General features: G+C 38.8%; 1 protein-coding gene across 1 annotated transcript in view; it reads right to left on the bottom strand.

The window, feature by feature from the left end:
* Positions 1–15498, bottom strand: part of C4H4orf45 (chromosome 4 C4orf45 homolog) — a 91797-nt gene that overhangs the window by 15086 nt on the left and 61213 nt on the right. Inside the window, exon 3 of the mRNA XM_052178687.1 lies at positions 5686–5744. Within this exon, the coding sequence (XP_052034647.1) occupies positions 5686–5744 (59 nt within the window). The remainder of the gene's footprint in view (positions 1–5685; positions 5745–15498) is intronic.

Genomic DNA, 15498 nt, shown 5'->3' on the forward strand with positions numbered 1-15498 from the left:
AGTTAGACCCCAGGGAACCAAATAAACCTATTAAAAATGGGGTACAGATCTAAATAAAGAATTTTCACTGGAAGAAATTCGAATGGCCGAGAAGCTCCTTAAGAAGTGCTCAACATCACAGGGAGAAAGTTTCTGAACAGAACACCAATAGCGTATGCTCTAAGAGCAAGAATTGACAAATGGGACCTCATAAGGTTACAGAGTTTCTGTAAGGCAAAGGACACCATCAAGAGGACAGATCGGCAACCAACAAATTGGGAAAAGATCTTCACCAATCCTACATCAGATAGAGGGATAATATCCAATATATATAAAGAACTCAAGAAGTTAGACTCCAGAAAACCAAACAACCCTATTAAAAAATGGGGTACAGAGTTAAACAAAGAATTCTCACCTGAAGAACTTCGGATGGCGGAGAAGCATCTTAAAAAATGCTCAACTTCATTAGTCATTAGGGAAATGCAAATCAAAACAACCCTAAGATTTCATCTTACACCAGTCAGAATGGCTAAGATTAAAAATTCAGGAGACAGCAGGTGTTGGAGAGGGTGTGGAGAAAGAGGAACACTCCTCCACTGCTGGTGGGGTTGCAAATTGGTACAACCACTCTGGAAATCAGTCTGGCGGTTCCTCCGAAAACTGGGCACCTCACTTCCAGAAGATCCTGCTATACCACTCCTGGGCATATACCCAGAAGACTCCCCACCATGTAATAAGGATACATGTTCTACTATGTTCATAGCAGCCCTATTTATAATTGCCAGATGTTGGAAAGAACCCAGGTATCCCTCAACAGAAGAGTGGATGCAAAAAATGTGGTATATCTACACAATGGAGTACTATTCAGCCATTAGAAACAACGAATTCATGAAATTCTTAGGCAAATGGATGGAGCTAGAGAATATCATACTCAGTGAGGTAACCCAGACTCAAAAGGTGAATCATGGTATGCACTCACTAATAAGTGGATATTAACCTAGAAAACTGGAATACCCAAAACATAATCCACACATCAAATGAGGTACAAGAAGAAAGGAGGAGTGGCCCCTGGTTCTGGAAAGACTCAGTGAAACAGTATTCAGCAAAACCAGAACTGGGAAGTGGGAAGGGGTGGGTGGGAGGACAGGGGAAGAGAAGGGGGCTTACGGGACTTTCGGGGAGTGGGGGGGCTAGAAAAGGGGAAATCATTTGAAATGTAAATAAATTATATCGAATAAAAAAAATTAAAAAAAAAGTTGCATCACAATAGAAAAAAAAAAAAAAAAAGAAGTGCTCAACATCATTAGTCATTAGGGAAATGCAAATCAGAACAACCCTGAGATTTCACCTCACACCAGTCAGAATAGCTAAGGTCAAAAACTCAGGAGACAGCAGGTGTTGGGGAGGATGTGGAGAAAGAGCAACACTCCTCCACTGCTGGTGGGATTGTAAGATGGTACAACCACTATGGAACTCAGTCTGGGGGTTCCTCAGAAAACTGGACATGACACTTCCAGAGGACCCTGCTATACCTTTCCTGGGCATATACCCAGAGGATTCCCTGGCATGCAATAAGGACACATGCTCCACTATGTTCATAGCAGCCTTATTTATAAATAGCTAGAAGCTGGAAAGAACCCAGATGTCCCTCAATGGAGGAATGGATACAGAAAATGTGGTAGATATACACAATGGAGTACTCAGCAATTAAAATCAACGAATTCATGAAATTTTTAGGCAAATGGTTGGAAATGGAAAATAGCATCCTAAGTGAGGTAACCCAATCACAAAAGAATACACATGGAATGCAATCTCTGTTAAGTGGATATTAATTAGCCCAGAAGCTCTGAATACCCAAGACACAATTAGCATAACAAATGACTCCCTTGAAGAAGTAAGGAGAGGGTACTGATCCTGGAAAGGATTGATCTAGCATTGTAGGGGAGTACAAGGACAGAGAAAAAGGAAGGAGGTGATTGGAAAATGAATGAAGAGAAGAAGGCTTATGGGACTTTTGGAGAGGGGGGAACTGGGAAAGGGGAAATCATTTGGAATGTAAACAAAGAATATAGAAAATTTAAAAAAAAAAAGGAAAAAAGTCCCTGTTTTGGAAATATGTATGGATTATGAGTACTATCCATATTATCTCACATATTGACCATAGAACAATGACTCTAAAAGAGGAAAATTATTACTCAAATATATGATATAATGCATTTGTCCTGCAGATTATCAAGTTTTTGCTCTTTCTCTTTTACTTATTAAGAGCCATCCCTGAATTCCTGTGGAATAATGAAACATTTCATGCAAACATACATTGACATAGAAGAAAGAAAGAAAGAAAGAAAGAAAGAAAGAAAGAAAGAAAGAAAGAAAGAAAGAAATACAGGAGATCATCAGTCAACAGGTAAAAGTCCTTAAAGAGGAAATAAAAAAAAAAAAAACCCTTAAAGAAATACAGGAGATCATGGGTCAACAGTCAGAAGATCTTAAAGAAGAAACACAGAAATTCCTTAAAGAATTACAGGAAAAAACAAACAATCAAGTGAAGGAACTGAACAAAACCATCCATGATCTAAAAGTGGAAGTAGAAACAATAAAGAAATCACAAAGTGAAACATCTCTGGAGATTGAAAACCTTGGAAAGAATCCAGGAGTCATAGATGCAAGCATCAACAACAGAATACAAGTGATTGAAGGAAGAACCTCAGGTGCTGAAGATATCATAGAAAACATTGGTTCAACAGTCAAAGAAAATGCAAAATGCACAAAGCTGGTAACTCAAAACATCCAGGAACTCCAGGACACAATGAGAAGACCAAACCTAAGGATTATAGGTATAGACCAGAGCGAGGATTTATATCATAAAGGCCCAGTAAATATCTTCAACAAAATTATAGAAGAAAACTTCCCTAACCTAGAGAAAGAGATGCCCATGAACATACAAGAAGCCTTCAGAACTCCAAACAGACTGGACTAGAACAGAAAATACTCCTGGCACATAATAATCAAAACACCAGATTCACTAAACAAAGAATGAATATTAAAAGCAGTAAGGGAAAAAGGGCAAGTAACTTATAAAGGCAGACCTATCAGAACCACACCAGACTTCTCACCAGAGACGGTGAAAGCTAGAAGATCCTGGGCAGAACTCATACAGACCCTAAGAGAACACAAATGCCAGCCCAAGCTACTATACCCAGCAAAACTCTCAATCATCATAGATGGAGAAACCAAGATATTCCATGATAAAACCAAATTTGCACAATATCTGTCCACAAATCCAGCCCTATAAAGGAAAATGCCAACACAAGGGGGGAAACTACACCCTAGAAAAAGCAAGAAAGTAATCTTTCAACAAACCCAAAAGAAGATACCCACACAAACATAAAAATAACATCAAAAATAACAGGAAGCAACAATCACTATTCCTTAATATCTCTTAACAACAATGGACTCAACTCCCCAATAAAAAGACATAGACTAATGAAATATTTCTCATGCAAATCTTCAATTTTATCAGAAAATATTTGCAATTCCCCTTTTAATTAATTTAGTAATTTATTTTAGTCTACCATTTTATCTGCATTATTTTTATGATAATCTTCAATTTTAATTGGTCTTTCAATATTTCATGTTATCAGAAATGTTTCCAATGTTAACTTTTGATTTTATCACAAACGTTTCTAATTCCACCTTCCATGAATTTAGAGTTTCTACATCAACCATTTTTTTATGTAAAATTTTCCATGAAATAGTCAATTTTAACGTGTTTGTCTATTTATTTCTTGAATTTTACCAGAAATATTTTTCATGTAAATCTTCAATGTTATCTGAAAATGTATAATTCTACCTTCAATCAATTTAGAATTATGCTTATGCCTATCATTTTATCTATATAATTTCTATGATAATCTTTAATTTTAACATGTTTTTCTATATATATTTCTATAATTTTATCAGAAATATTTTCCATGTAAATTTTCAAGTTTATCAGAAAATGTTTATAATTCCACTATTAATCAACTTAGGAATACTTTTACGCCTACCCTTATTATGTCTATATAAAATTTTCCATGATATTCTCCAATTCTAACATGTTTTTCTACATTTTCCTACAATTTTATCAGAAATATTTTCCACTTAAATCTTTAATTCTATCATAAAATGTTTCTATCCCATATTTCCATTAATTTAGTAATGTTTTACATGTCTACCACTTTCCTCTTTAATTTTCCACAAAAATTGTCAATTTTAATGTGTTTATCTGAAATATTTTCCATGTAAATCTTTAATTCTATCATAAAGTGTTTTTACTTCCCTTTACTTCCCTTTTCAATCATCATAATAATAAAAAAGAATGGTCCCTAGAATTAAAGCTAACCTTTTCTCTCTGGGAAAAGTGTTCACAGCTTCGGTGTTTCTCTGATACTTTCTAAGAAGGTATTTATACTTAAAGAGTAGCATCTTCACGCTTTTACCACCCACAGTTGTTAAAGGTGTCCTTACTTTCCATAGCCTCTCTCTGGTGCTTTCCTTTGCTGAGAAAAAGCTGCTAGAGTACTTACAGCAGGCGTAAACAATGCTGTTCAAAGGGGATGGAATCTTTCGCACAGAATGCACACCTCTCGTGCAATGCAGTGTAACTCTTTCTCTGTGGCTGTTCAGAGGCGCAGTGGCTGCCACTAACAAGTCACAGTTGTTGTCTAGGGAGATCTTCCCGACAGTCCCTGACAAACTTTTAAAAATATTTGCTTGACTGTATTTTATATATGTGAGTGTCTTGCCTGCATGTATGTATTACGCCATGTGTGTGCTCAGTGCCCATGGAGTTGAGAAGAGGTCAACAGATCTTCTGGAACTGGAGTTATAGATGGCTAGGAGTCACAGTGCAGGTACTGGGAGCCAAGCCCAGGTCCTCTACAAGAGCAGGAAGTCTTTGTAACTACCGAGACATCTTTTCAGCTCCCAATGGGGCTATGTGATCTATTTTATGTTAGGAGAAGAGACCAAATCCAGTATTTTTGTATACACTAATAACTTTTAAGGAATGGAAACTGGAGAAAAGCAGCCCCCTGCCTCACCCACGCCTCCGACACTATTATGCCTTCAGTCTTGTCTCACCTTCCCCCCAAGTCATCTGGACTGTTCCAGCCACACGAGTCCCCACGAGTATTTCCCCTTCCCAGTAATTTAACACACCTAGAGCTACACATGTTTAATTTTTGTTAGCGGCTACCTTAAGACATCATGAATTCAAGCCATTATGTGACTTCGGTAAGATTATGTTTATTAACCAAGACTACCTATTATTGGGGTTTCTAGGCCAACAGCATGAAATGAGTTGGTTTTTTTTTTTTAACTAATATATATAAATAGTTTCTCCACAGAAAGCTTACAAAGTTGAAACTAATTTGCTTATGGTGTCCACTCTTACCAGCTGCCGCTCCAGTCTCTTTCCCCACTCTAGTCTAGCACTGTCTTTACCATGTTCTTTTTCTCTCTCTTTCCCTAATTAGACTGGCAGAAGGTTAAATTTTATTGTGTTCATTAGAAATAAAAATTTGTGGTTTCTACCTCCCACACAAAGCTATATGAAGCAATAAAAATAAAATGATAGTGTCTCTTCAGAACCAGAAAAGAAGCTGTCCCTAACTCAGGAAGGAAACCCATTAACTAATGTGAAATACCTTTACGTGTACTTACCAAGGGTTTTGATAGCGATGGGTTATTCTGTCCATCGCTCGAAGACTTAGTTCGCCATGCTGTAAAAGGAGCAGAGATAAAGGTCAGTGTCATTCCTTAGTGAACAGGGGTCCACGGGTTTAAAGACTAAGCATCTATAGTCCTCCTCAGAAAGGGCATCAGGACTGAAAATTAAGTAGGAATGCTAAATTCAGCTAAAAGAAAATCAGAGGAGACGGTTGCTTCCTAAATTGGTAGCTGTTTTGCTATGAGCTCTGCTCCCTCTGGGTGAATGGAGAGGGCTGGGGAAAGGACTCAGGGATTGTCTGGTCTAGCCTGGAGTCCCTGGGTGCCCCCATATCTTTCTGACTCTAGAAGGAGGCAGCGCTGTGGACTCTCAGCTATCATTTAGGTGGACAGCCAAGAGCTCTTCAGAGTCAGCAAACGTGACCACTCAGTAGGAAAGAGCTGGCATTAGACGCCTGTAGCAGATCTGAAACCTCTGATAGCTGAGAAACCATTTGGTAGCTAAATATCAGTTTCTCATAAAAAAAAAAAAAGGCACACACCCACACGGTGCTGTGCGCACTCCAATGATACATTATTCCTGAATGAATGATCCTGAGGTGTCTTCTTCCTTCCCATCTTTTAAATAAGTTGGGAAACAAGGCATCATATTCATATTCCAAAGGATTTGGATTTACAATCATTTCTCAGTTTGCTATACTACAACTAAAAAAACTACAACATGAAATATCAAAAAGTATTTCACTTCTGCTTAGGAATGCATTTTAAACATTTATATCGATAGGAGGTGGCAAATTCATAACAACTCAAAAAAGCAGTAACAGTGAAACTTTAGCAGTTTCACCTTCTCATCCTTCACAGTCTCATCCTTCTCTCCTGCTTTTGCCCAAGCTCTGGCTTAGAATGACTCTGCAGGCTGCCTGCCTAATTGTTGTATGCACTCTATTTCTATTTCCTTTTGCTACTGGCTTGCTCAGGTGACCCAAAATGGCCACCTTGACCCTCACACAGAAAGCCTGTGTTCAAAGAAACCATTATATAAGAGTTCACCCATCAGTCAACAGAAAATGTCTTAAGAGTGATCTGCAAATGGTGGAAAGGTCACGGCATCAGTTGATTCCTAGCATAAAATTAAGTCCCTGAAAACTGAATGTGCCTACTAATTCATAAATAATTTTATCATCATCTTTGGACAAATATATTTAGACTTGGGTGATCTTCTTTTATCTTTTGCTACTCTATGTTTAATAACAAAAACATGAATTTTCTTAGGAAATACCAAACAATATCTTTTTCCATGTCTGTAAGAGCTCTCTGCATGTTAATGTTGAAATGTTCTATTACCTGAAATAAGCTTACCCTTTTGTATTTTAATATATTAACAAAATATACCATGATTTATTTGAGCAGTCATAAGCACTGAGGCATTAAACCTAATGAATTCACAATCACATAAACATTTATTTTGGTCCATTATTCATAAGGAAAATATTGATCAATAGATGAGTTCAGCTAGGGATGTAACTCAGGGGTAGGCACTCGCCAGGTAAGCACAAAGTCCTGCATTTCACCCCAGAACTACAAAAAGCAAGCAAGCAAACAAACAAACAAAAACCCCAGAATCTAAAATGTTTATACAATCCACCAAGAAATAATATTTTAAAGAAATTAGTGAAAGAAGCTTTTACTTATTCTCTAACATTTTCAATTACCAAATATAATTATAGGTTCAAATTAGACATTTACTATGAAGCCATACTTAATTAAGTCTAGGTACTACCAAAAATGAAATGCCTGCTAATTACATCTAGCAACTGTGAGCTAGACACATTTTCCAAATGAATAAAATCTGCTAACATTCGATTAAATTAATTGCATCCATCTGGGGCTAGCTCTCTCGGACAGCTATTGCTTATGCCTTCCCCCCCCCTTTTCTCAGCCCACCTCTAGAATAGCCCTGCCCTGCTCCAGTGATCTTTGGGATTGGTTAGAAGAACCCTTGCTTTGCTATCATAGTCCACAGTGCTTAACTGATTTAGCTTTCCTTACTGGAAAAGGACCATGTTATCCATTCCTGTAACTATGGGCTTTTTCATCAGTAAAACGGACACAATGCGATGTATTTCAAGAATGTGTACACACTAAGGTTTTCTTCTCCAGCCTCCTTCCTTGGTAACACTGGGCTCTCAGTACCAAACAGTGGAGTGGAAAAAGCCCCTCTGGCTACCTTTTGTTATGCTAATGGGTTTATTCTCTTCTTGCCTCAATTTGCAAAATATTACGGTTAACCCCTTAGGTGTCTTTCTTCCCACAGCCAGTGATAAGCACCCGCATTGTTGTGACTGGGCCACTAAACTGCATAATGTTGCCTATTTTTGACTGGAATTATGGAATTATTGAATTAAGAAAGGCAGAAAGGTCTTTGCAAGAATGGGGCATCTGAAGTATTCATTTTATATTCAGAGCAAGGGTTGAAACAAAATAATTGTTTCTGGAAAATGTCAGTGTTTAAGGTTTGGATTCTGTGATGCATTTTTATTGAGAGAGAGAGAGAGAGAGAGAGAGAGAGAGATTGATTCACATTTCATTTTATGCCCTGTTACAGATAAGCTTGAGATTTGACACGAATGCTTTTGTCATTGGTGTTTGACTGCAATGTTTTAAATAATTTGAACAAAAAAAAAATCATCTTTAAGTAAGCAGTAAACACTGGGTTTTTGTGAGTCTGTTAACTGTGGAGCCAGGATGGCTTTCTGTTGTGTATTCAAGTAGTGTACAAATTCTATTGCGATTTATACCATGCTTATAACACTATATAGTTTTGAAATATAGGTAGAGAGAAGTGTTAATGCTACTGGATGCAATTTGTTAAACCCTGCTACAAGAAATACTATGCCAGCATGATACTCACCTACCTCTTATTCCAGAGAACAGTGCTCCATTAACTGCTATATTAACCTGTGGTGGGCAGAGTTCCAATAGTCTCCAGAATTCTCATTTTCTAGTAAACATACTTTTCCCCCCAGATATCAATCAAATACTGATCCAGGGCATCACTTTTGAGGGATTTTTAAGTATAATCAAGACTCTAAAAATCTTTTCAATTTAAGAAAAGGAGGTTTGCCTAGTGTGGTAGGCTTGTAATGCCAGTTACTCGGGAGGCTGAGGCAGGAGAATCATAATTCTACTTCTGCCTAGGCTACAGAGTGCCTAGGCCAGTCTAAACAACTTAGTGAGACCCTGGCCCCAAACATAGAGTTGACAACAGACTGGAATGGAGCTGTAAGTTTACTCTCCAAGTAACACACACACACACACACACACACACAAGAAAAAGAGAGAGAGAGAGAGAGAGAGAGAGAGAGAGAGAGAGAGAGAGAGAGAGAGAGAGAGAGACTCAGTTAGCCTAACCTAATCAGAGCTTTAGAAGATCCTAAACTTCTTGACAAAGGGGCTCTAAAGTTGAGGGGCATGAGACCTGAGAAAGATTTCCTTAGTAGCTCTAAAGGTTAAATGAGTTGTGTAGTGAGGAGTTTGGGCCTTCTCTAGCTGAGAATAGCTCCTGGCTAACACATATCCCTATAACCGCAAGGAAGTAGAGTCTACCACAACCATATGAACATGATAGAGATAATAGTGATACCCTGTCAGCTTTGGAAGACCTGAGCAGCAAGTTGGCCATGACATCCTCAGACCTATAGATCTGTGAGCAGATACGTAGTACTTCTGAATTTGTGGTTATTTGCTATGGAGCAATAGAAAACCAATATAATCTCCATTTTGGAAATGGTAAAAATCAAGGTGTTATAAAAATATTAGTAAACACATCACAGAAAAGGGAGAAGATAAAAGTCCCCCTACTGTATCCATTTAGCAGAATAACATGGTAGATTCTCCCCTAGGGCCTATGACCTGTCAAGACACAGCCTCTTGGTCTCAGTAACAGTACCACACGTGAATTTCATCTTATGTAGCAGGTCTTAAATCTATTTTTAAACAGTAGTTGCGTGCTCTCATAACATCGCTGCTATTATTGCACAGGCAGTCTGTCTTGCCAGGTTGATTGTCATTAGAGCTCTCAGGGTCTACAACTGGGAAAACTAGCCAGTAGGGATGAAGCTTCCCGGTCAGTACCAGCTTCATTTCTTCTTGGTCTATGACTCAACTATGTGCTCTTTAGCAATGGGGTCTTATTGTTAAGTTCCAGAGGGTAACCAAAAACAATAGCAGTAGCCTATAATATTTTGAGGTCAATGGGACCCCTCCTAATAAGCAATCCCAAAAGAGGTAAACCATTCCTGGTCTGGGCTTTATATTTAACAGCTTTTGGTGTCTAGGTGGGGTATTGTTTGCCTCCTCCTATTATGGAGTACCTCCATTTAAACTCATCTATATCTGAACCTGTATCTGTATCTGTATCTATATCCATATAAATATCCATATCCATATCTATCTCTATCTCTATCTCTATATCTATCTATATCTATATCCTACATCCATATCCATATCCATCTCTCTCTCTCTCTCTCTCTCTCTCTCTCTCTCTATATATATATATATATATATATATATATATATATATATATATACTGGATATATATATATATATACTCCATATTCTAGCACTCAGGATGCAGAGGCAGGGAAATCTCTGAGTTCAAGGCCAGCCTGTACAGGAATTCTTTATACTATTAGGTTTCTGTATGACTTTTCCAAAGGTTCTTAATGTAAGAAATCAATCATTCCCCATACTCACTCTTCTGCTGTGAGTTCCTATTCACCACCCAACTTAATCCTCTTTCCTAATTATTCCCCATTCCCCTTTCATACCACCTGCATTCTTTTTTGTTTGTTTCTTTCTTTGTTTTTCAAGACAGGGTTTCCTCTGTGTAACCTTGGCTGTCCTGGAACTTACTTTGTACACAAGGCTGGCCTCAAGCTCAGAGATCTGCCTGCCTCTGCCTCTGCCTCTGCCTCCTGAGTGCTGGGATTAAAGGCATACGCCAACTCTGCCTGGCTTTTTTTTTTTTTTTTTAATTTAACACAACAGTTTATCGATTCTCAGGGAGTTTCACAACATGCATCCCAACCAATCATACTCATTTCCCTGTCCCTGCTTGTCCACCCCAGCCCCTTGTGATCTCTTTCCCCAAAATGTAATGATAAAAATAAGAATTAAAAAAGGTTTAATTTGTGTTATCCATATATTCACGGGAGCATGGCCAGTGGTGTGCCCTTAATAAATAGAGCTGAGTACTTTCCATCTCTCACCCCCACTGGATTCTACACTTCTGCATCCCTATAACACTTAAGAGTACTTTCAGTGGTTTCCTGTCTAGGCTGTTACTTTTGGCAGAGGGAGTAGTTGGGATAGGAGTAGGGTTGTCACAGAAGCTTTCCATGTCCTTCCCTCTCAACTGTGTATCTGATGTCATCAATATCACAGCAAAATCAGCCTCCTTGCTTGCAGCCCGCAGGAGCCTGGAGCACGGCTCTCCAGATGGTTTCTGATGACAGCTCAGACTTCCAACATGGCTCCGGCTGCAGTAGGACCACAGACCCAGACAAGGCCCTTGGTGGCAGCACAGGTCTGTACATCCCCGTCAAGTGGCAGTGCAGGCCACTTAGATCAGCACGGCTCTCAGCAGCAGCTTGGCCCAAGGACATCACCATGGCTTAGAGCTGCAGTACAGACCGCAGATATCCACATGGCCTTTAATGGTAACATGGGCCATAGATACTAACTCAGATCCCAGTTGTAGTAGACCATAGACCTGGCCGTGGCCTGTGGCAGCAACAGGGGCCAGATATCACTAGGGCCTCAGGTGACACCATCTGTATTCTTTGTAAGTCACATTCAGTTTTTGTTGTTAGCTTGTTTTTATTTAGAAAACAATGTCTTGTGTAATCTAGGCTTGCTTTGAACGTCTGAAACCCCTGTCTCCATCTTTCAAATGATGTCATCTTAGGCATGTACTGCCATACCTAGTCACACATTAAAGCCACAAACATAAATCTGACTCAAAACTTGTATGTTTCTGTCATTTATTCCTTGTGCTCTTCCAGAAATATGAATAGCTTCCTAATGCATTTTGTCCCTCAAAATACACTAAGACTTTCTTTCAGAGAAAGATCAGACCCATCTTTGCCAGAGTGGTTCTCTGAGTAGTTAAACGGGCAACTGGCCTTCTGACATCAACCCTGTAGCCTAGCCCTCTGGTGATTCCCATCAGGGCCTAAAACAAAGGAGATTCCACTTTTGAAGCCACTGGGAGCTTCCCAAATCTCTATGTGCAATCACTGCAATCTAACCAAGTGCCTTGTTTGCAATTGTATTCACTCTTGGATTTGTCTAATGTGTCTGCTACTGCTGTTGATTCTGAAGTTACAAGGCAAGTTTCCCCCATTTAATTGTCCAATTAGCTCAACTTCTAGTGGTAAAATTCCCCTCATTGTGAAAAGTATTTTTCAAGTTAAGGTGGAGAAAAAAAATGTAAATAGTTTCCAAGCAATTGTCTTGAACTTGAATAGAATGATTACTAATCTAATGCATGCTTAATTTTTTTTCTGTGTGAATGACAAAGGCTGTGCACCGGAACAAAAGCAATTTTGTTTTTTATGTCTTATCATTTCTGGATCAGCATCTATGCCACACTAAGCCCCAGGATGGAGAAGTGAGTGGTACTGGTATTGTCTGTAGACAATAAGTGTCTAACCTAAGTGTCAAACCTAAGATTCACAAGACAAAGACCAGTTCTACAACTTTTGAGCCAAATTTGAAGCAAGCTTAAATACTGGCCAAGATAATGGTCCAGGACCATTTCAGGATCTCCAGGAAAATGTGATAAGGTACATTTTGCAGAGACTTAGAAAGGCATACCCATAAGGCTTCCATATTTCCCATCAGGTCTAATCAAGGCAAGCAAATATTCTGACGTACTTCCTGCCTGGAGACCTCTCACCTATATGTGATCAAGCACGCCAGGTGCAATTAGGTCACACAAACTTGCTTAGGGGAGTGAAAACAAACAAAAGCCTCCTACATTTCAGAAACTGTCAGTCCTTGGTCAAGGAACTTAGAGGTTAGAGGTGTTCTTGTTTCATGGATCTAAAACTTAATTTTGGCTTTCTTCCACAACAACACCACAAAGCAAAGCATCCCTTCATCCACCGTGCATTCTTCCCTACTTAAGGGAGGCCCTGAAGCATTCATTTGCAATACTCTGTGTGTGTGTGCCCCACAGAGCTGGGTCACATGCATAAGGCTCCCTAAACTTAATGAATTCTTTAATTCTTTCTAACACGCTTGGCTGAGGTTCCTTGGCTTGTAAGCTTTAATAGTGGGAAAGCAGAGAGAGTGCCACATGTCTGGTGTCATCTGCTCCACATTCTATGCATTTTTGTCAGCATAGCTGAGGTACTCTAGACTGTGTGTGAGTAATAGAGGAAACGTTCATTGCAAATTTATAATGCTTTAAGGATTTCCTCCAGTGACCTTAAGATGAGAGAGTCAAGGCCAGATTTAGAAAACAGATGTCCTGGTCTTTTATCCATCTGGGCTGGTGGTATTAGATCATGTACAGATTGCAGAATTCTTCAACAATAAACTTTTAAAACTTATCTGTGGCGTCAGACCAGTTTTACTGGATCATATTCTAAGTCCATCAATCCTTTCTGAGCTTCTTGTCATTATCCAGTAATATTAGTTGAAAGTCTATGGGATGTGCCTAATTTCTGACTTAAATTTAATGATTAGTGGAAAAGCCTTCACTTACATTAGAAATATATCAAGATGTTATGTCAGGCACGGCATAGTACTTTAAGCTGTCCTTATAACTAAGGGATAAAATTTCCTTACCAGTTTCATATAATACAGGGCTCTTTTTCTTTGCTTTTTTTTCTTCCAATATATCCACATCATAATAAAAAATGATAGAAAACAAGGATGTATTTATTTTCCAAGTCACCAACAACTACCTGCAAAGTCTATCAATGAATGAAGAAAGGCGCCAGGCTTAGTGGAGAGACAGGCCACTGGCTGCTATGATACCCAGAAAGGCATGCTCATTTCCAAATGAACTGCATTTTAAACTATCAATTATATTTTAAAATTTTGTTTTAGCTGATATTTAAAAATCGCAATGATGCTTTAACACATGCATAGACTGCATAAAAGAGAGAAGTCATTTTAGACAGGCTTTGTTCTTCAAACATTCTCATCTCTGAACGGTGGACTCTTGCAGAACACCTCTCTGGGAGATTTGAAAAGCTATTTAACTTACTACTAAACTCCAGCTCAGGAATCACGGATCAACCCACTCCAATCCCCTCTCCCTAGGCCTTTGGTAATTACACTTCATCATCTTCTATGAGATCAACCCTTAGGGATTCTGGATGTGACCAAGATCGCGTCTCTCTGTGCCTGGCTGACACTGAGATGTTTTTCTTCACAAATTTGCCCCAAACACAGGACAGGGTGTGAGCACCAGCTACAGAGGATCAACCATATATTTATTTTTTCTGGAGGTTCAGATTCATGCAAGATTTTATATGAAAGTTACTTTCTTCAATTTATTTGAGGAATCCCATAAAAGCAAACTTTGTAAACCACACAAAATAAAACAGGAGGGTGAATGGCCGCAAATGGTTTGAGTATATTGTTTTCAAGGAATGAGGAGTGTTCTCCTCCCTCACAGGCAGTCAGCATGTGGCATGCTCACTAAGACTTTCTGGGATACCATGAAATAGCGTTACTGTAGTGTCACTTAGTAATGAAAGGTGTTAATGCAATTGTTTTTATGTTAAATCACAAACCTTCAGATGCAAATAGCTGAACAAGTAAAGTCGAGAACTAAACACTAAATATATCCATCTCAGAACAAAGTACTTCAGAGACATGGCTGTCTTAAGATTTATATTTTTTCTTACTTATAAGTGTGTGTGTATGTGTGTGTGTGTGTGTGTGAGAGAGAGAGAGAGAGAGAGAGAGAGAGAGAGAGAGAGAGAGAGAGAGCAGGTGTCCATGGAAACGAGGGTCAGATGCCCTGGGGCTGGGTTACTGACAGTTGTTAGCTGTCTTTTGTGGGGTTGGGAACTGCAGCAACAGTATGTACTCAACTGCTTAGCCCATGCATAGCTGTTTTAGAAAACACATTTTTTTTTTTAATTTGTCTTTTATAACTTGAAAGGAGGGAAGCTTTAGTATGTGTTCAAAAATCTCTGGCTGAGGTTGTGCACTTGGCTAGAATGTATGGAGCCCTAGTTTCAACTTGCAGTGCCGCCAAATGAGATGCAAGCCTGGTGGCTGCTTAACGATTATCCTAAATAAACCCAAAGATACATGAGAATTTTTGGAGTGAGAAGAATACCCCTTAGTTCTGAACTTTAATTTTCTACATATTTGATAGCTCCACACTGGCAACATTCATCATCATCATCATCATCATCATCATCATCATTATTAATAATCATTATTATCATTTTTGTAGTTGGGTTTGATAAATGGGAGAATGATGTCTTCCTGTACAGGGACAATGAGAGATAGGGTCATCTGCTGAGAGTATGTTTCTAGCTTCTATAATACACTACTGATAATATTTGGTTTGTTTTGAAGAGCTATAAAATACTCCTTAACATTTCAAAAGTAATCATGACCAAATTATTATTCCATCCCCTGTCTGGCTGGTACCTCTGAACAACTCACAGATGAGGTGCGCTGCGTGTAATGGTGCTGAGTGGGAAGTTGGGAGAACTCTGGCAGAATATGGAGAAAAAGACACAGGCTTTAGCCAAAGAGGCAACTAGAGC

The sequence above is a fragment of the Apodemus sylvaticus genome, chromosome 4 (assembly GCF_947179515.1).
Source record: "Apodemus sylvaticus chromosome 4, mApoSyl1.1, whole genome shotgun sequence".
In the NCBI taxonomy this organism is placed as follows: Eukaryota; Metazoa; Chordata; class Mammalia; order Rodentia; family Muridae; genus Apodemus; species Apodemus sylvaticus.